At 40.3% G+C, this 21097-nt stretch overlaps 1 protein-coding gene across 4 annotated transcripts in view; it reads right to left on the bottom strand.

The window, feature by feature from the left end:
- Positions 1-21097, bottom strand: part of GALNT13 (polypeptide N-acetylgalactosaminyltransferase 13) — a 261092-nt gene that overhangs the window by 4363 nt on the left and 235632 nt on the right. For 2 of the 4 annotated variants that reach the window (XM_054971446.1, XM_054971448.1), the window contains one exon: positions 19229-19363. In XM_054971446.1, the coding sequence (XP_054827421.1) occupies positions 19229-19363 (135 nt within the window). Of the gene's footprint in view, positions 1-5637; positions 5824-19228; positions 19364-21097 lie in introns of those variants that run through there. The other 2 variants (XM_054971445.1, XM_054971447.1) reach the window with 2 other exon arrangements.

Here is a 21097-nt window from a genome sequence, read left to right as displayed (position 1 = left end):
GATGCAATACTCAGCACATTCTAGCTCAGCTCAACTCAGCTGTGGAACCATGTTGGCCAAATGTTATGGAACTCATTCATATAGTTGTGGGGAAAAAATGGTACCTATTACACAAATATCTTCTAACTTCATCAGGGGAATTTAGAAATGCATAGAATTTAGAAATGCATGTCATGTTCTTTACTTTGGGTAAGCAGCAACAAAAGTAGTTTGGTTTGTGTGTTCCTGTGTGTACTTGCTGCACTGCAGTAGTTCTTTCACTAAATGGCTATGAAGCATGGGGATCCATATGAATTAGAGCTCTGGTGATCATAATCTCCCTTGTAATCAATAATGATAATTTGTTTACAACAAAACAGATTAGTAAAATTTTAGCTTAAGGCTCTTTATCTAGAAGCACTAGCTATTATTTATTTAGCACCTTTACAGTTAGCATTAAGGAGAAAAAAAAACAAAGTTAAATCTATGACACCACTGCAATAACATTTGTCAATTTAACATTTTAAAAAAGAGAGAGCTTCAGTTTTGAGATTGCACAAACATCTAAGCTTCTGCAAAACGGTGACACTTTATTTCATGCTAGACTGTCACTTTGCATGACTTTATGTGCTGTACAATTTCTCCTGGGAAAGCTCTTTAAGGAACATCTCACCTGAGGTTTTCCCTCTTAGTTTAAACAAACCATCATGCACTTCCCAAAGAAAAGGCTACACCCCTGACATTAGATCACTCGTGGCTGTTTCATATTTTGCAGCAGTGTGAGAATAGCCATTTTCTGTCATGGCCCAATCTGAGAGTGAGGTCTCCTCTGGAGGAGAGGAGCCTCATGTAGCCAGCCAGGACTCCTCAGGAGAAGAATAGTTCTGTGTAGCCAGCCCTAGCCCTGACTCAGCAGAAGCTGGCAATCAGGAGCAGCAGCTGCTGGCTGATCAAAGCTCACAGCCAGTAGCTGAGACACCAGCACCCTCTAGCCCCAATACCACAGGGGAAGCTCAGCCAGGAACTTCCACAGGGGAAGCTCAGTCAGGGACTGCCAGAACCACCAGGGGAAGCCCAGCCAGGGGCTTCCACCCCCCCAGGTTCACCCACTCCTGGAGAGCGCCGCAGACAGTGCCAGAGACTGGAACTGCAGGAGAGACGGCGCAGTGCTTGTCTCCTGAGCCGACGCCAGTTGCTGGAGAGCGATGATGAGAAGCATCAGGATGGAGCCCCAGCAGCTGGCTGAAAATCATGCCTGGCTATAAAAGCCAGTCAGGACCAACTGCCAGGTGTGGAAGCAATGTGTCAATTACCTGCAACCACTTCCTGGTACCTTGTGTCTTGCTCTTGCCTGCATCTTACCTTGATACCCTCGTGCTCTGACCTACGGACTGCACTTGGCTTGGCTTTTTGGATCTTGGACACACCCCTGGTGTTTACCTTGGGCTCTGACTACAGACTGGAGTTGGCTTGTGACTCTTGAACACTCCTTGGCTTCGTGGTAGTACCTGGGCTACCAACTTGGGCGGGCCCAGCCCATGACATTTTCCTTTAATTATAAGAGATGAGAACTGTCATGTTAACCAATGTGGATTATTCCTCATATCACTCTGTTCAGGATAACTCAATATTTTAGGCTTAATTAAGTTGGTAATACTGTGACTCTCATAACTAGAAATCCAAGCAAGACTACAGATATCATGCTGTCTCCGATCAGCTGTGTCTGATATTGTTGGGATTTTCGTCTTCTAAAAAGCACTTATTTCTCCTGTTCTGTTCTTATGTATGCTATTATAAAATGTCTGCTTTGTTTGGTCAACAATCAATTACGTTAAGAAAACATTACCAGCATAACCACCCAGTCTAGAATATCTTGTTAATTTTTCAGCACCATGATTATTGCACTGTGGCAACCTCAAGCTGCATAAACACATATAAAAACCCTTCTGTTTTCTTTACTCAAACATATGTAAGCTTGTTTAGAAGAGTTTACAATATAATACCATTCATTATGACAAACACAGTAAAAAAGCATAGTAATTCTGCTGCCTTAGCAGTTTGAGGAGAGAATTTAAAAAACCAACAATTAGCAAGCTGGATAGCTGTTTATTATTTAAAACAAAACTTTAAGGACTACTTGAAATTTCTGTAAATTTGTGTTGGTCTGTACTAGAAGAGCAAGATTCAGGTCCAGTTGCACCTTAGAGACTAGATCCCAGGGTATGAGTCAAAGTTCTTGAAAGCTCATACCCTGGAAATCTAGTTGGTCTCTAAGGTGCTACTGGACCTGTCTTGTTCTTTAAAAAAGGTGTAGCCAAGGTTTGGATGACTACTTTTTCCACAAGTGACCAGGAACTAAATGCATATTGGACATTTTCATAATAATCCCACAATATGGGGTTTTAGAGTGGAATAAAGTGATTCATAAAAACTCCCAGAGCAGAAAGCTGGTAAAGAAACACCACAATATGGGCTAGAATCCATAATATTGCACACACTACGGTATGTATACTGCAATTTGAGGTTTGCTCATGTCTGGATTTCAGGCAAGGTCTTTCAAGCAATCATGTGATACACTAGAAGTCTTTGCATCATAATAGAACTGTTCATGCCTGTAAACTTAAATAGCACATTTCTTTCTTAATAAAGCTAGTAGCTGAAGAAACAGATATTTTTTATGTTCTTATTGTATCCATCCATGTCAGTGATATACTTGACAAACTTTATATGTTTCACGGCCACCTATGCCTTCTCCCAGCATTACTCCAATAATGCAGTCATGGTAAAAATGAGGTCATTTATAAATATATATACATATCCCACCCATCTCTGCTCAAGACAGCTAACAATAAAAATTATAAAATTATAACAACAGCTGATAACAAATAACATAAGATTAATAAAAACAGAGAAACAGTATCCAATGACAAATATCCCAATGTGGCGATCCAGTCTGAAATATACTTAAGAAACAGCAGCCATTTACAAATCAAGAAGGTCAAGGGATCTTCCAAGGTTTCAGCAACAGGATCTGCTGAAATAGCCTGGCCATACACAGCCTGCGGTTGCTAGTCAGAGTAGATGCTCTTTGCACCTCCTCTGGAATACTGTTCCAAAGGGTGGGCGCCATCACAGAAAATGTCACGGTTCTCAGGAAGGTCAGAGTTGTCTACCTAAAAGAAGGGGCATTGAAAAATCAAAGTGTGGGCCAACGTAGTGTGGGCCATCGCATCAGCTAGCTCTCGCCCAGCTAAATTATTTAATGTGGTCCGTTCATTGGTCTCCCAATCAGGTGGAGACCATCAAAAGTTGAATTTGGAGATAAGCTGTGAGGCTTTTGCGAGCTTTTTTACTGATAAGATCTTGCTTCTCCGCCGCGACTTACCAGCCACAGTTGATACAGTAAATGAACTAGAGGCCCCTTGGCCGTCTTCGGGACCCATATTAGATCATTTCAGCCCTCTTTTCGGGGAAGAGGTGGACAGGATTCTGCAGGTGGTACGGCCTACCACGTGCCCCTTGGACCCGTGCCCGTCATGGCTGGTGAAAGCCAGTGTTGACGGGCTTCGGAATTCCTTGGAGGCGATTATAAACCTGTCCTTAGCTCTGGGGTTTTTCCCAAGGCGCTGAAGGAAGCTGTGGTACGGCCTCTTCTGAAGAAATCATCATTAGATCCTGCTGACCTGCTCAATTACCGACCAGTTTCCAACCTTCCGTTTTTGGGGAAGGTGATTGAGCGGGCGGCAGAGAAGCAACTGCAGAATTTCCTGAAGGAGACCTCAGCCCTAGACCCCTTCCAGTCTGGTTTCCGCCCGGGACATGGGGTCGAGACATTGTTGGTTGCCCTCACAGACGATCTCCGCAGACATCTGGATCAGGGCGGATCAGCACTGCTGATTTTGCTGGATCTGTCAGCAGCGTTTGATACGGTCGATCATGAGCTTTTGACCCACCGCCTTGCCGATGTGGGGATTCAGGGGACAGCACTGCAGTGGCTGGTCTCCTTTCTCCACGATCGGGGACAGAGGGTGGCGCTCGGGGAGAGGGTGTCATCTCGTAGGCCACTGGTTTGTGGTGTGCCACAGGGAGCGATACTCTCTCCATTATTATTTAATATCTATATGCGCCCCCTCGCCCAGCTGGTGCGGAGTTTCGGGCTTGGGTGTCACCAATACGCGGATGACACCCAGCTTTATCTGTTGTTGGACGGGCAGCCTGGATCGGCCCCTGATGCCCTGGAGCGTGCTTTTGAGGCTGTGGCTGGTTGGTTGAGACAAAGTCGGCTGAAATTGAATCCCACGAAGACGGAGGTCCTGTATGTGGGTCGTGGGGAGATGGCTTTGGGACCCCAGCTTCCTACACTTGATGGGGCAGCACTTACACTGGCCCCGAGGGTTAGGAGCCTGGGGGTGATTCTGGATTCCTCCTTGAAGATGGAGGACCAGATCACTGCAGTTGCCAGGTCTTCCTTTTATTATCTTCGGCAGGCCAGGCAGCTTGCCCCTTATTTGTCTCCCCGTGACATGACTACAGTGGTCCAAGCAATGGTCACCTCTAGGTTGGATTACTGTAACGCGCTCTACGCTGGGCTTCCCATGGGCCTGATCCGGCGGTTACAGCTGGTACAGAATGCAGCAGCGCGGGTCATTGCTGGAGCACCGGTGTGGGAGCATATTACACCGGTGCTACGCCAGCTGCATTGGCTGCCAGTGGAGTACCGAATCAGGTTCAAGGTTTTGGTGTTAACCTACAAAGCCCTACGCGGACTGGGACCGACGTATCTGAGGGACCGTCTCTCACCATATGAGCCCCGGAGGACTCTCCGCTCTGGCGGAAAACATCTTTTAAGTGTCCCTGGCCCTAGGGAGGCCCGCCTGGCGTCGACCAGGGCCAGGGCCTTTTCAGTCCTGGCCCCGACCTGGTGGAATGCTCTGTCTTGCGAGACAAGGGCCCGGCAAGATTTGCTTGCATTTCGCCGGGCCTGTAAGACAGAGCTATTCCGCCAGGCATATGGCTAACGCCAGGCAGTGCCCGCCCCCCCCGTGAAGGGGGGGTTAAACCATCACCCCTATGCAAACACAGAGGCATGTATGAACCACTGGGCAGCATGAATTGTTATATTTAATGTTTTTAAATGTTTTTAAATGTATTATTTAATGTTTTTAAATGTTTTTAAACATGTTTGTATTTGTTATCCGCCCTGAGCCTGCGAAAGCAGGGAGGGCGGAATATAAATATAATAAATTAAATTAAATTAAATTAAATAAGATGGCAAGTTACTCTATGCAGGGAGAAACTCTATTTCACACACCTTCTAACAGCCAGAACTTATAACTCTTCTACGCAGAGTAAATAGGGCCTGCTCTAGAATGAAGCAACTTCCAGTGGTGGGAAGAGATGGCAGCAGCAACTTCACAATACATGTGCTACTAGTCAAGCTAAAGTGTGATAAGACTGGCTCATTAAGATAGCTGTTAACTCGGCTTACTAAAGACTTACTTTAAAGTCACACATTTGAATGGAACTCCCCCCCCCCCCCCCTAATCACTATCTATAAAACTAAACTAGCTAGGACGGAGATTAGAAGACAGATGAAGAAAGAAGAAAGGAACAGACATAAAATTTGTGCATTATTTGATACCAACCTCCAGACATTTGCTAAAGGAAATAGTCAGTGGGGCTGTCAAAAATATTCCTAAAAACCTCCAACCGCGTGTAGTTTCTCAGCAGCCATCTTTGAGAACGACCGCCATTACATGTCTCCACTGTGGGGCCACGAGTGCCATCTTCTATTCTGCTTATTGTCAGACATGATTGAGTAATGATATGAAGAAATGTGTGTGTCTGTGTGACAGAAGAATGGTACATACAGAAATCACAAACAAAGAAGCAGAAAATTTCTCCATAGGATCTTTGACAACGAAGTCTACATACCAGAGTAATTGACGTTCTCAAGCATAGCTGTAAGATATTTTTTCTACGTGTAATCCTAGGCTGTTACATACCACACTAAACACTATGAAATACTGATAATGAACACAAGATGATCAAATCTGATCTAGAAACAGCATCAGAAGGAGGAAACCTCAATCTAAAAATGATGCAGAATTGTCTTGTAAATTTGGATTGAATCGTATCAACCACATTAGCTGTAAGTCAAGTAATTTCTTCTCCCACTGTCATATTTGTTTTAACAAGTAATGCAGAGCACTTCTGGTTCAAATGATTTTTTAAAACTTATAGTCCCTCTTGATTGTCTGAGTTCAAATGAAACATTCACTTTATATTAACTTAAAGTCAACCTCCTGTTCACTAAAATCAAACTCAACCGTCTGTGTGGCACTGTTTTCATGCTGCTGTTGAGATCATCTTATTTTCTGAAGACGGGAAACGTTTTTTTAAAAGGTGAAATTGCCATGCATGTAGACAACCACTGCATTTAAGAGGCTATTCTAATCTGGTTTTCTTCCTGATTAAATGTTTATTTTAAAAAAGAAGTTATAGAGAGTTTTCGATGGCTGAATCCACACATCATTGGATCTTATGCTACAACAGTCACTGGTTTGTCAACTCAGGAAATCCATTTACTAAGGATAATCTTAGTACGATATCACAACATCCAGTGATGAATAGATATAGCCTTCATGTAAGAGCAATTAATAATGTTGCTGTTGGACATTTGGTGGTCTTTGCTGCTTCCTCATTTCCAATTTCCATTCATTTACTAGCAGGTATGTCTATATAGCTTATAAGCTTTCAGACAGGGTAAAATTCTACCATTGTGGCTGGTCACCACTTATAGGGACGCTAAAGGAGGTTAAAGTGTTTTATCTCTATTGTCCTGGAAGACAAAAGGCATCATAGGGACCCTCATGTCACTCAAGGATCCCCATCAGCTGCGTTATGGAATCCCTACAGAGTTGCTAGAGTGTTTTCTTTTTTTGCTGCTTTTTGGAAGGACATGCTGGTAGTGTGCATGGCATGTACAGAGAACAATGGTGCCACAATTTTACATTTTTTTGTATGCATGCTGAGAGGAAAGCAGGATAGTACAGTGAGGTCCTCAGCCGTGGAGAGATCTTAAGCATGGGTAGGTACAGAAATATGATTTTAAAATACCTGCAAACATATGCAACAAATGTCATATAAGGAACTGTGCTATGTGGTTACAAAAGCAACCTTGTTTCTGTTCATTTTTAAACTGTGTGCCCCCCTCCAGGCATTTCTGAAAGTGAAGGCACTCACTTTGATCCTGAGATCTATTGAGGGTGCTTCAAGTTCCTCTCAATGCTCCCTGTTCTACAAGGGCTTCCTAATTCACTTCAGCAGAGGAGGCAGCTCAATGTACACAAAGCAATGCATGTACTAATCTGTACTAATGTACTAAACAGGCCAGCTTGCCAGTGCTCTTTGTGCACCTTGCAGTTTGCATGGGTGCTGAAAGAGTACATCTAAATTCAGCAAGCTCAATTTATCAGTCTCAATCAGTGCCAAGAATGAAAAATCAATCTCAGCACAGGGCACTGATTTTAAGAAAGGACATGAAAACTTGCATGAGAAACTAGTTATTACTGTCTATTTTTAACATGATCTACAGAAATGTAACTATCCTCAAAATCTATAGAGGAGCACAAATATTAGAGTTGCTCTGAGTTTATGGAAACTGGAACTAAGGCCAGAGGAAAATAAAACAACATATGCTTAATTAGTATACAGTAATTATATTATGAATATTAATGATTGCCCACAATGCATGTACCACAGTATAGTCTGCTTTTTAATATATAAAAAGCAAACCTAAATGGATGACATTGGAGGAAGATTAAATCAGTACAGAGGTTACAGCTATGCTTGAGTACAATTGTATAAAAATACATATTGAATGCTTGCCTATTGAGACACTGCAGCATACTTTTTTGTCTTTAAGAATTACTTGCATAGAGAACAAGAAGAAATTTTCAAAAATGAGTGTCCTTATAATGTCAGTTTGAGTAAGCTGTTGGAACACCAATTTTTGCTTTAGTTTCATTATGTATCTGAGATGCATGCTCATGTCTATCCCTTTTTCACTAGAGGAAAGAAAATGTCATGTGAATAAATTAATGGGAGCTGTTACAGCCTTGCATATTTAAACATTGATTAAAACACACATATTCAACAGATCCAAGAGACAATTATAAACAAGGTAAGGTGGATTTTACAAACAATTTGAGATCTGGAGGGAATGTAACAAGTGCTTTCAATTCAGTGAATTGAACTAATTCAATAGAACTAATCTTATCTCAAAGCTGTTATACCTGTACTGTTTGCCTTTCACTTAATCTTGCCTATTCGCAGGAAAAAAATAAATCCCATATAACTATTAAACTTTCAGACAGTCTGTGTTTTGGGTGGAACTCTGACCTACAAGATGCAGCAAAACTCTACTGCTTGGCTGCCTTAACTTTAGAACTGATGTATTACAGGAACCTGAATGATGAAGACCAGTACATGAAAAACTAGTCAATGCATGACTGCCAGCCAAGAGTTATTTGACTTTCCCTTCCAAAAAAGAAACTGCAGCCAGTTGCTCAAAGTAATCAATTACATCTATACTGATAATCTTTAATAGATTTGGAAATATACAATAAAAAGAACTGCAAATGCCTTAGATTATTATTTGGATGGTTCTCCTATTTGCCAGGTATCTTCACATTCGGTTCCCTCCATCCGCCTCCTTGCATCCGCTAGCATTTATTCAACTTTCTTCACATCACTTGTCTACTGACAAGTGCTCAAAAATAGCAATCTGGCATTAGCATTTTGAATAAATGAAGCTAAAGGAGGACAGTTAGTTAATGAACTGGTTCTCCTCTCTTCAGTTCATGGTTCTGATATCCTATTATTGAGTGCTTAACAAAAGATGCAATCCAGCTGTACTACTAAATCTATGGGAGCCTGGCAGTTTTCAGGCACAGGAGAAATCATAAATTACATTTTGGATAACTTGGCTGACTGACGATACCAATCTCCCTCTGGAGCATCCTTGGCAACCCAATTCAACAATGCAGCTCCTTTAAATACCTTGGGGTAATCTTTAAAGAGACTCTGACTGAAGATACCAGAAGACCACAACACTGCAATGTGTAAGGCACTGATTCTTAACTGGAGGCATATCGCTTCTTAGAGGGTTAGCTACAGATTGCAGAGGACACAGAACTTTGGAACATTTGGGATTTTATGCAACCCCTTCTCTCCTTTTGCAACAGGTTAGGAGTTGTTTTATAGCATAAAATTTACACTGTTGACTCCATCTGTTCCAAGGATCAAATTGTAATTATGAATTTTGTTTAAAAAACAATCTAGCATTAAAAAATGGCACACACAGCAAGAAGGCATTCCACTTAACAATAAACTGTTGGCCAATGGCCTCTATGCACAAGGGTCTCACTGAATATCTCTGACACTGATATATCATAAATGTAGTGGCCTGGTCTGGAATGCTGTTTTTATGTCCTTAAAAAAGACTCCTGTGGCCTGGATGGTATTTGAATTTGATTATTGAGAGCCAAGCTACAAGTGATGCCTTAAACAGGTTGGACACTTGTCAGCTTACCTCAAGTTTTGCTGGGAAATGTAGGTGTCCTGGTTTTACAGCTTGGCTCTCCATTACAGCTGCAAGACCAGGATGCCTACATTTCCCATCAAAACTTGAGGGAAACTGACAAGTGTCCAACCTGTGTCAGGCATCACTTGTAGCTTGGCTCAAAGATGCACCCTTGATTTGAGATAGTTAGGAACCACTGGCTTAAGACAAAAGTTGTCCTAAAACAATATAGGATATACATGCTAGGAAAGGATATTTTGGCTATTTTACTTATACATCTTTAGCACTACATAGAATAAAGAGGGTTTTTTTTTTAAAAAAAGGAACCTAAGTGGATTATGACAAAATATTTTTAACTACTGGTATTGTACTATGTCTAACCAGAAGTTCACATTATATAACACAATCTACTGAAGGTAACTAAATAAGAGCCAGCGGTAAAGCAAGGTCAACACCACAGCGGTAAAGCAAGATCCTATACTAGAACTATACTAGAATCAATCACAGGGATTATCAAGCATAAACTACTTACCTCAAAGCTATACTGCCATTTACCTATATACTGACAAAAGCAAAGAAATGTGACACACATAATCAAATTATAATGCAGGAAAATGTTTTACTGCAAATAATTCTCATCTTTTGACATGTTCATAAAATTCTTGGACATGTTCATAAAAATTGAATACTAGTCCTCAGAACTAACTGGCCAGTTTGGTGTAGTGGTTAAGAGTGGCAGGACTCTTATCTGGAGAACCAGGTTTGATTCCCTAATCCTCCACTTGTAGCCAGCTGCGTGACCTTGGGTCAGTCACAGCTCTCTGGAACTCTCTCAGCCCACCCAGCTCACAGGGTGGTTGTTCTGGGGATAATAACAACATACTTTGTAAACCGCTCTGAGTGGGTGTTAAGTTGTCCTGAAGGGCGGTATATAAATAGCATGCTGCTGCTGCTGCTGTTATTATTTCTTACATAACTGACTACTTTTCCATGTGTAACAGGCACACACACCATATTGCCAGTACCACAGCTAAATAATGAACTCTGCACACAGTGGCGTATCTGAAACTTTCTTTTCTGAAAACAGCCATTTGTGCAGCTACAAGCTACAAGAATAATGTGTGAGTGAACTGGAGGTGCTAAGCGATGCAATATGAGGAATTTTGGTCAGGTGGAAAAGGTATTCAAATGAACGTGCACAGAAGTACTGGTGTATGCGTCAAGGGGTTCTGATTCATACCTATGGTTCTTCACAATGCAGCATAAACAGTACATTGGGGACAGCATAATGGCACAAAGGGATAGAAAAGAGGCAGAGTCAGGAAATGGAAAAAAATGGCCAAGGCCAATTAGGAGTGGAGGTTGGGGCTTGCACTTGTTGACTGACCTACATATAGTTACATTTAGACAGTGTATTAATATAATCCAAATAATCTTCATTCTTAGGTGAATAACCATTTTTGGAATCTTTTGTGTTCCTTGTCTGGGTCTTCATATCTCTACAGGGACCACCGTAGGTTTCTGTGGGCAGGGGGGATTGGAGATCTTCCACAAGATGAGTGAAACTGGCAAAAGAAGTCCTGCTTACATGTGCTTAAAGTTTAGCTGGGATCCAATCCAGTGAAACAATAATGTTTACCAGGTAAAGGTAAAGGTAGTCCCCTGTGCAAGCACCAAGTCATTACTGGCCCATGGGGGGACGTCACATCACGACATTTTCTTGGCAGACTTTTGTTACGGGGTGGTTTGCCACTGCCTTCCCCAGTCATCTACGCTTTACCCCCAGGAAACTGGGTACTCATTTTACCGACCTCGGAAGGATGGAAGGCTGAGTCAACCTTGAGCTGGCTACCTGAACACGGCTTCCACCAGGATCGAACTCAGGACATGAGCAGAGCTTGGGCTGCAGTACTGCAGCTTACCACTCTGCGCCACAGGGCTCCTTGATGTTTACCAGAAGTCAGGGCTTTTTTTCTGGGAAAAGAGGTGGTGGAACTCAGTGGGTTGTCCTCAGAGAAAATGGTCACATGGCTGGTGGTCCCGCCCCCGATCTCCAGACAGAGGGGAGTTTAGATTGCCCTCTGTGCCGCTGATCTAAATCTAAATTCCCCTCTGTCTGGAGATCAGGGGGCGGGGCCACTAGCCATGTGACCATTTTCAAGAGGTTCCGGAACTCCGTTCCACTGTGTTCCTGCTGAAAAAAAGCCCTGCCAGAAGTGAACTTAAAAAAAAAAAACTTATGTGAAATTCTTCCATATTACCTATATTCAAGGCCAGCTCATATTCAAACAATGCATGCTGAAGTGTCACAGTCTCTTCTCTGGGCATTTGCATAGATTATAACTGGAGAATTTTTAGGAGGGCTGTGTTCTTGTAGAGGGACAATTAAGCATACTCACCACATAGCCACGGCATAATTAATAAGATATTACATAATGGCATTTATCTAAAGTATTTATTTCTACTATAATGATATCACAGTTGTAGAAAGTATTCACTGAAAACTGTGAACTCAGTTTTAGGCTGCCCCCCAGCACAGTATGGCATTGTTAAACATTACAGTAAAATAGTCCATAAAACAGAACGGCTCAATGGGCTTGGTTGTTAAATGTACTGGTCCTACAGTTTCAGCAGAATTTTTTTAGGATTTAAAATGTTGATTATGTGATTAAAAACCTAAGAAATCTAATTATGGGCAAACTCCCCCTATCACAATTCAAAATCTGCTTGGCATTTACAAACTGTTATGACCTCCTTCTTTCTCTTGGGTAGATTTGGTCTTTAAGCCTTTTTATTGTTGCCCCCTCTTCGTAGATTGCTGCCACCAGGAGTTAAATTCCAGAATAACTTAAATTTCTCCTTTTAGTAACATGCCCAAGGGTCAGGCTTTTTCGTGGTACTATGTGGCCCTGAGGAAAGGAATGGGGTATAGAAATAACTCTTGGATTTAAAAAAACAAACAAAATAAACTTTTATTTTTATAAGCAGCATCCATTTCATATTATTTCTAAAACTTGATGGTTTCAAAAGAGTAGTTCTCAATTCTTAAAGTTACTTTACTTAAACCCAGTCACACAGATCTTCTCTCAGGCTTCACACACAGTTTGCCTGCTTTTGATATTAATTTCTCTCTCAATTACAAGTAAGACCTTTTCTCAGGCACACACAGTTTGCCTGCTTGCTCCTGACTGAACATTCTTTCACAAACATACAGTTCAGGCTTCCACACAGGTTATATTTCTCTCAGGCAAGAAGCTTGCCTGCTTTCTCCTGACTAAATATTTCTCACAGAACTGCTTAAAATTACTTAGGCTGCACACAGCTTGCCTGCTAATAATACCTGACTCAATATTTCTCTCAGAAATGCTTAAACATGCTAAGGCTGCACACAGCTTGCCTCTCTTGTCCTGACTGAATTTTTTTTCTCCACTCTTAGTCTAAAACTGCATTCACTCCGCCCACACTCTCAGTCATCAACCAATCATATCACTCACTCATCCCTCTCTTTCACACTCACTTTTCATCTATACCACATCAAGCATTTAAAGACACATACACACATTTACTTAAAATCATTACACAAAACCGTCTCTGGTGAGTATTTAGAAAGAAAACTCAGCAATTTCTGAGAGTTCCAGTTCCTATGTTTGGCATGTGTATGTAGATGGGAATCTCAGCTTGTGGCAATGACAGCATCTCAAGGTATGAGAATTTTTGTTATACTTTGCCAGGGTATGACAAACTATGATTAAGTTTACAGGTGCACTGTAATATTATATGATCCCCATTCAGGTATGATTTGTTGGACCAATGCACATGTGATTTTCACACCTGGGAGGATATCAACTACATAATTAATGTATTTATTCACACAACATAGTACTTTACAAACTGTGGGCCATTTAAAAAATTCCACAGTAATCAACAGTATTTTGAGATAAACAGTTTAAAGGAGAAAAAAAGTTAAGTTCTATGTATAACTGGCCTTGCATGCAGAATTTGTTTAACAGTCTAAGTTGAAGAAGTTCAGGTGTTCATGTGTGTGGAATGGTGAACTATTCATAATATATCAAAACATTACAAACTGGCCAAACTGGTGTACTAACAGCAAAAGCTTAAGCAATGGACTTGGAAGGGTGCACTGCAATTATAAATTGCAGTGACAACAAAATACATCCTGAAAGATTGCTGTTCTGCCTATGTAGATAAGACAGAATACTCATTCGAACTGTCATATATTCACCAAGTTTAACATACAAAGGTTTAATGACACAAAAAACTGTAAGAGGAGCTTTGTTTGCAGAATAGATCTTTGCTGCTTTCTACAGACAGTGATAAGCTCCTTCTGAAGATCAGGTGCAGAAGAACATGAATTTCAGTGTATGGGATGGAAAACCTCAAAAAATTGTTAACCCCCTTGTATGATAGCCAAATGTCTTCTGCCTGCTCAAGTGCAACTTTAGTTACAATCTAATGTTGATTATTATCCCCAAATTTTACTCCCACTTCAGAAACCTAGGGCATTCATAAAAAGACAAAAGCACCTACTTGGTTCTTACATTTAAATCCATAGGGCTTAAAAGACTGGATGCTGAGAATTTCACATTGTACGTGTTCGACCAACAACCTTACCATGTTCAAAGATGTCAGTCAGACATGAGCCAATTACCTGTTTTATTTAGTTTATGCTAAATGGCTACAAACACTTGCTAAACAAGACAAGAGATGAGACTTTTCTAAAATGAATGCTGGGAATTTAGAGGTTGTGCCAATAGATTGTCAGAATGTTAGTGTGCACATTTGCAATAGCAATTACAGTTTTTAAAAAACCCTCAAAAGCCATCTGGTGGTATGATAGATAAATCTGTGGTGGCCACAGATACAGAGAAAATGGACTGAACTACATTGTTAGGAAGGAATCTTGTGAAATAATCTGCCAAACTGCCATGAACATGTCAACAAAATAGTTAAACCTATCATCAAAAAGTCGGCTCGCTGTTCATGACTACTGAATAGAATATGAGACCAAATGGTGGGTGTTTGAGCATTCCCTACCTTGTGTTTAAACTGGACTGGATTGTCCTAGTATTTCAGAGTCTTTGTATTTTTCCATAAACAAATAAACAGCTACTGAAATGCAAAGAGATCCTGTAGTTACTCTAAAGGGGAAATTAAGTGGAAATTTTATTCTTTTTTCAAAAACACTGTTAGTTGCTATTTTTCTTAAAATTTATTTTCCTAAAGACTGTTCCTTCCTATATGAAAACAAAATAAAAGCTACACTCATACAATAAAAATGGGAATGGGGGGGTGGGGAACCCAAGCATCATTTGTAGCAAAAATTCAGATTTCTGCAATATACTGAAAACCAAAAAGAACTTTAAAAACAAAGTAACTACTACTAAAATTAACTTCAAAATCAAGAAGCATAAAGCATAATAAATATAACTTCACATGATATAGTTATATTTTTATTAAAATATATTAAAATATTTCCTAGAAAAATTTTCAATATTTTCTCATTAATGCAAGCAACAGAACAAGTAAACCGAATAGAACCTGCAAATGAAAGCAGTAGTGAATTGTCCTCACAGAACAATCTCAACATTCTGAAGCACAGAAAATGATTTCTTTTTTATTGGCTCCATCTAATGGCTAATCCTGATTTTACAAGGTTCTTCTACATTTGTCTGCAAACTCCCCATAACTCCCCTAAAACACTAAGGCGAATATCATCAATCCTCATGCAAAACACAGCATTTCTAGCATCATTCCAACATTATAAATAGAGCTTTGTTTTAATCAAAACGTTTAAACAATTACTATTAAGGACACATTATAAAGGATCTGTAGTGTACTGATCTATTGTCACAGAAGCAGGGGTCCCTGGAGCAAGAAGAAATAGCCACAGAATCCCTTCCCCAGGCTACCAACCACCCTGCTGCTTCTACGCCCCCTTTCCTGCTTCATTCCCTCTACCCTACTTAACTACTTGGCAGTAGAGTTTGCTATTGCCACCAACCTAGATTTGGAATGTTTGCTTTACTGAAGAGGGGGCAGGTTATCCTTCCTTTCACTCTTTGATACCCTTTTATTACTAGAGGAAGTGCCTGGCTCAGCCTCCAAGCAGGAGTAGTACCAAACAAAAAAAACTTAATTAGGTTTGAAATTTTAAAAAAATAAATTACATTTAAAATTAACCTGACCATTGCAGTTGTCTTCTGAGTCCCTGCTTTGGGTGTCCCTGCCTTATGAAATTAGGAGGTTGATAAGCAGGGCTTTTTTTCTGGGAAAAGTGGTGGTGGAACTCAGTGGGTTGCCAGTACAGGGGGGCAACTCTTGGCAGGAGGTAGTACCCCTGGTGCCACATGCATGTGCGCAAAGTATGCGCATGCTCCCAAGACCACACAATGACGTCACTTTGGGTCAGCTGGAAGAAAGGGGAAGTTTTTTAAAGTTTAAATCACCCTTGGTGAAAATGGTCACATGGCTGGTGGCACCGCCCCTTGCTCTCCAGACAGAGTGGAGTTTAGATTGCCCTCCGCACTGCTCAGCAGCACGAAGGGCAATCTCCCCTCTGTCTGGAGAGCAGATGGCGGGGCCACCAGCCATGTGACCATGTTCAAGAGGTGCCGGAACTCCGTTCCACCGTGTTCCTGCTGAAAAAAAGGCCTGTTGATAAGCCTTCTTGGTTGTAGCACCAAATCTCTGGAACTTTATCCCCAGGGAGACTCATTTGTCCCTTTCTGTTGCCATTTTCCACAGAGGATGAAGACCTTTATTTGTTTCTTGGACATTCCCTCAGTGATCCTACCCTACCTTTTAATTGTTTCTTTTTTACGTTTTTGCATTTGGATTTTAGCTCTGGTTGTATTTTAATAAAGTGTGTTTTTTGTTGGTTTCAACGTTTTTTAAGATATGATTTTATTATGTATATTTTTAATCTGTTAGTGGCCCTGATGAAGGCAGAAAGGTGGGGTATAAATCTTGTAAATAAATAAAATACAGAAGAGTACAAAAGAAAGAAGGATTCCAATAACAAGGTATGGTTACTCAGCAAAGACAAGTATCCTAACATATCCCAACTTAACCATCCTTGTCTAAAACATGCATACACACCTTCCAATTACAGCAGCCACCCTGCTTATCAGTCCCAGGAAAGTGTACACAAGGCCATACACATTCCTTAGTCTTACACAAGAAGAAATGTCTTATTTAAGACAATGTCTGTTTACAAAGTAAGAACAAATTCTTTTGAGATAGTAGTCTTTTTGCACACCTACGTTCAGTGCTAAACATGTCTTTCTTCACAATGGTTGTTGTTATTATTATGCACATACATACAGATTTTTTAAAAGTCTATTAATTGCATGAATTACAATTAGTCCAATAGGGTAATGCCCTGTTGTAATGAACTGTGGGCCTGAAGACCACATGTTAATTGTTATTTTCCTTATTTTATTGTTTTCTGTTCCTGTGGCCCTATTATGCTTCAGAGTTTTCTAACATTAACTCAATAGAGAACTTTTTCCCTGTGAAGGCGAAGGGACTTGCCTGTCTAGGCTTGCTATCCCCTAACCTAGGGCAGGGAACCCCCCACCTGGCACCTCTTGACCCCACTTGCCTTGCTGACTGGGGGAAAAATAAGGCATAGGGGGAAGTGCATGATGGAGCCATGGGGAGCTGCCACGGATTGCACATTTTAAAAGCCTGAAAGGGCTGTATACACAGCTGCAGGATGATTAAGAGTTAATCCCTCACAGAATAAGAGAGCTGTGAGTGACAGGCTACTTCAAGGGATCTGATTGGGTAGCATGAGCTGAAAGGAGGAGGGTCTTGGTTTTCAGTCCTTGCAGAGAGAGATCCAATGTGAAGGAGCTGAGATAAGGCATCCTTACGTAGAGCAGTTTCAGCACCAAAAAATCACATATATATCATACAGTGTCACATATATATCATACAGTTTCTCACCATTACATTATATAGACTTTTGTTTGCATATCCTGAGAACTACATTCACCACGTGAATATTCATTCTATCTAATCACAGTACTTTACAGTGTTGAGAATAAATGCAACCTTGAAATAATGAACAAGGACTCATATACTACTGGTTTACGGGAAGCAGGTAACTGTGGAAATGGTAGGTTTCAAGAACTTACTGTATAAACATATTTTCAGTGTGAACTTGAATGTAGGTCCCTATAATCTTCTAGGCATGTTATACTTTACTATTCACTAATAGCTAATAAATGCATTTCCATTTGCAGTCTCACCACTACGAGAAGGTGCACAAGACTCCACTCCAGCTATTGAACAGTAAGAGCACTCCAACAAACAATGGCAAATTGAGTTTATGATGTCCTGAATTGTAGTTTCTAGACCAGAAGTGAAATTAAATATGACCAGAGCAAGTAATGAAAATGCTCCCAGCCAAAGCTGAAAACCTAATTACTTGAAGGAAGACTCTTCTCCAGACTGATGCAGCCATGCTACTTGAACCACTCTCATATATTCTCTCTGTATTCCACCAGTTAAGAAAGGTATACAGATATGTGATGAAATGCTGACATGGTATTTTAACTTTGTATAATATTTTTAGTCATGCGGAGCTAATAATTTTTACCTTTGATCTCTTGAGAATAAGAATGCGGTTACATTTTATGCTTGTCTAGGACCATTTTAATAAAGATTGATTGATATGTGCTTGATTGATATATTCATAATAATCATTTCCCATCCTTGGAATTAGAAATATAAAATCACTGCTGTCCTGAATAAAGTGACACGGACAACCATCCTACGTATATTTATATGCTTGCAACATGTATATGCACATATATACACTCAAAAATATAGCCAATTTATACTTCCTCGCTTCATGCATCAGGTTAGATGTACCCAGAAAGATGTCGTATTTGTGAGATATAAGGAATTAATATCCTTGATCAAAAAGTGGAGTCAAATTGACCCAGCGAAGTGGGGGAGAATTGACATTGCTTTCAATTGTCTCCAACTGTATATCCGTCAACCTTACAGAGGTCAGTTGCCCTGTGGTGCTTTCTGCCATCATCACTTGTGAGTTTTTGTAAACTGCAGCATGGACTTTCATGGTGTTGGAGGTCATTTCTACCCCTAATTACATTGCTTAGGAAAGTAATAAGCACATAGAATCACAGGGTTGGAAGGGATCTCCAGGGTCACAGAATGACAGAATTTTACTTTCTTATATTTTTTTCCCTGTTGTGGTTCTGTTCCTGAACTGTCAAAGGTAAATAATGAAGTATAGATGGTTTTTTCCTTTGGACTGCTTAATAAAACCACCGAGACTTTTAAGAATTTCTATGGCTTACTTTGTGGTCCATTCAATGCCAACACTGGGTTAGTAAAGTACATTTTTTGTTTTTGTTTAAATTATGTTCTTTGAAAGTATGTGTGGGGGAAATTAACTTTCTAGAATGACGTTAAAGTACAGTCAAAAGATCACAGAGCTGCCGAAAATTTTAGGGAAGACAGGCCTGAGCTTGGATGGAGGTTTTCTTACCAAACTTTAGCCTAAAGAATAGATTTGGGTCAACAGATTGAACCTGACACGGTTTCAGACAAGCAATATTTGAATACAATTAATAAAAGTTTGGCTTCCTGCTGAATTTGAATAAATACCTCAGCATCGTATTCCCAAAGTTGATTTCCTCTCATGTGGTGGCACTTTAACATAATGACAGGGCCATTGAGCCTAGAGACATCTAAGCATAAATCATCTGTGCGAATCTCCATGTCAGCAGTGTATGAAAATACCTGGAAGAGATAAAGGATCATGTTAACAATACTGCAGTAGTGAGAATTTGAATGAAAAAACCCCACCAAGATATGAAATCTATAAAACACTATGCTAGCCCTTCCACAATTCACACCGTGGCACAATCTTGGTCTGTGAATGGCATTATAATAAAATATACTGCTGTTTGATTCTCACATCAACATCTCTCTCTCTGGGGAAATGCAGTTTTCTTCTTGTTGAGAAACAACAAATGCCCTGTTGGTTTTCTTCTTTGTGATGAGGAGCACAGATAAAATACTTTGTTAATACCAAAAAGTTGTGACAGAGCCTAGGAAGAGAGAGTATCTCAGATGTGTGAGGTCCAGTAGCCTAGAGGGAAAGTAAGCAAGTTGTTCAGGGGCACCCACAGAGGTTTAAACACTTTTAAAAATCTAAATCCTGTTTTCAGCACAATGTGGTCATCAAGGCAGCTCACAAAGTAAAATAATCATTTTTAATCATGGTAATATATATAGATATAAAGTTCAACATTTTAACTAGAACAAAGAAAGGAAACATCGCAGAGAATGCATGTAATCATGCACCTCTTTTGACAGAGGACTTAATAAAGTTATCTTAACTTGTGCCCGAATGGCAGTGTAATACACCTCAGCAAGCTATCTGCATCAAAAATAGCTTTCCATGGCAGTCCCTTAGGGTGTCCCATTACAGCAATCTAGTCTTGAAGTTAAGACAACTGGAATGACAAATCTGGCATGAACCTCTAAATACTTGTTGCAGAATTCTCAGCACTGGAACTAACTACAGATAAATAAAAGGCTACTAGAAACTGCAATTAGCATGATGAATACAAAAATATTCATAATCAATCTGAGTCTCTGGAGAAGGATGAATCCACGCATGCATTTCCATCATATCCAGTTATTAGGCAAATTATTGTAAATTAACAGAACACAAAAAAGAATCTCTAACTTGGGGGGGGGGGCATGGCAAGGATCAAGACAAACAAGGATGTATCTCAGTCCTGCATGAACCCTTGGAAAGTTTTCACCAATGAACATACAGTTGAGGATGTTATAAAATGCTCCACCATGTTCACAGGAAGCACTATTCAATTTGGTAATCTCAATTCTCATATATATTAACACTAATTTTTGTGAATTATACTTGTGTAAATAACAGGTACAGCACAGGGGCAAAGGGAGCCCAATTCAAATCTCATCTCAGCCATGAATTCGCTGGGTGACCTTAGACAAGTAATTTTCGGTCAGTCCTTCATATTGCAATACAGGGATAAGAATACTCATCTACCCTAGGGGTAATGTAAAAATTACTGTAATAGTATATGCGAAGAGCTTTGAAGTGTCTAAATGTACTACAGAAATGGTCTGTGTTGTCATATTGATGACAGACATCCAAAACACTTTACTAGTTACTCATGTACATTTACTAGGTAAAGAATGATCAAAGAAAAATAATACATATTGATGTAATTAAGGGAGGCGGAGTACAACCCTCCATCACTAACGAGATTTTAACATAATTGTAGGTCTACTAACTTTCTCTATGCCCTAGACATAAGCAAATGAAACAGCTCCCTGTCATGTGTTGCTAAAGAAATACATTTTAAATCAAAGCTGGACTAGTTTGCACAGTAGAAAGAGATTAATCTGGCCTGCAGCCCTCTGTTCTCTGATTTGGCCTAAATTTTCCTGTAATATGCAATAGCCTGCAGCCTCCAGGAAAAGTGC

This window comes from Eublepharis macularius, chromosome 2, assembly GCF_028583425.1.
Source record: "Eublepharis macularius isolate TG4126 chromosome 2, MPM_Emac_v1.0, whole genome shotgun sequence".
NCBI classification, from domain to species: Eukaryota; Metazoa; Chordata; class Lepidosauria; order Squamata; family Eublepharidae; genus Eublepharis; species Eublepharis macularius.
The sequence above is the reverse complement of the archived record's forward strand: the minus strand, read 5'-3'. Positions and strand labels throughout refer to the sequence as shown.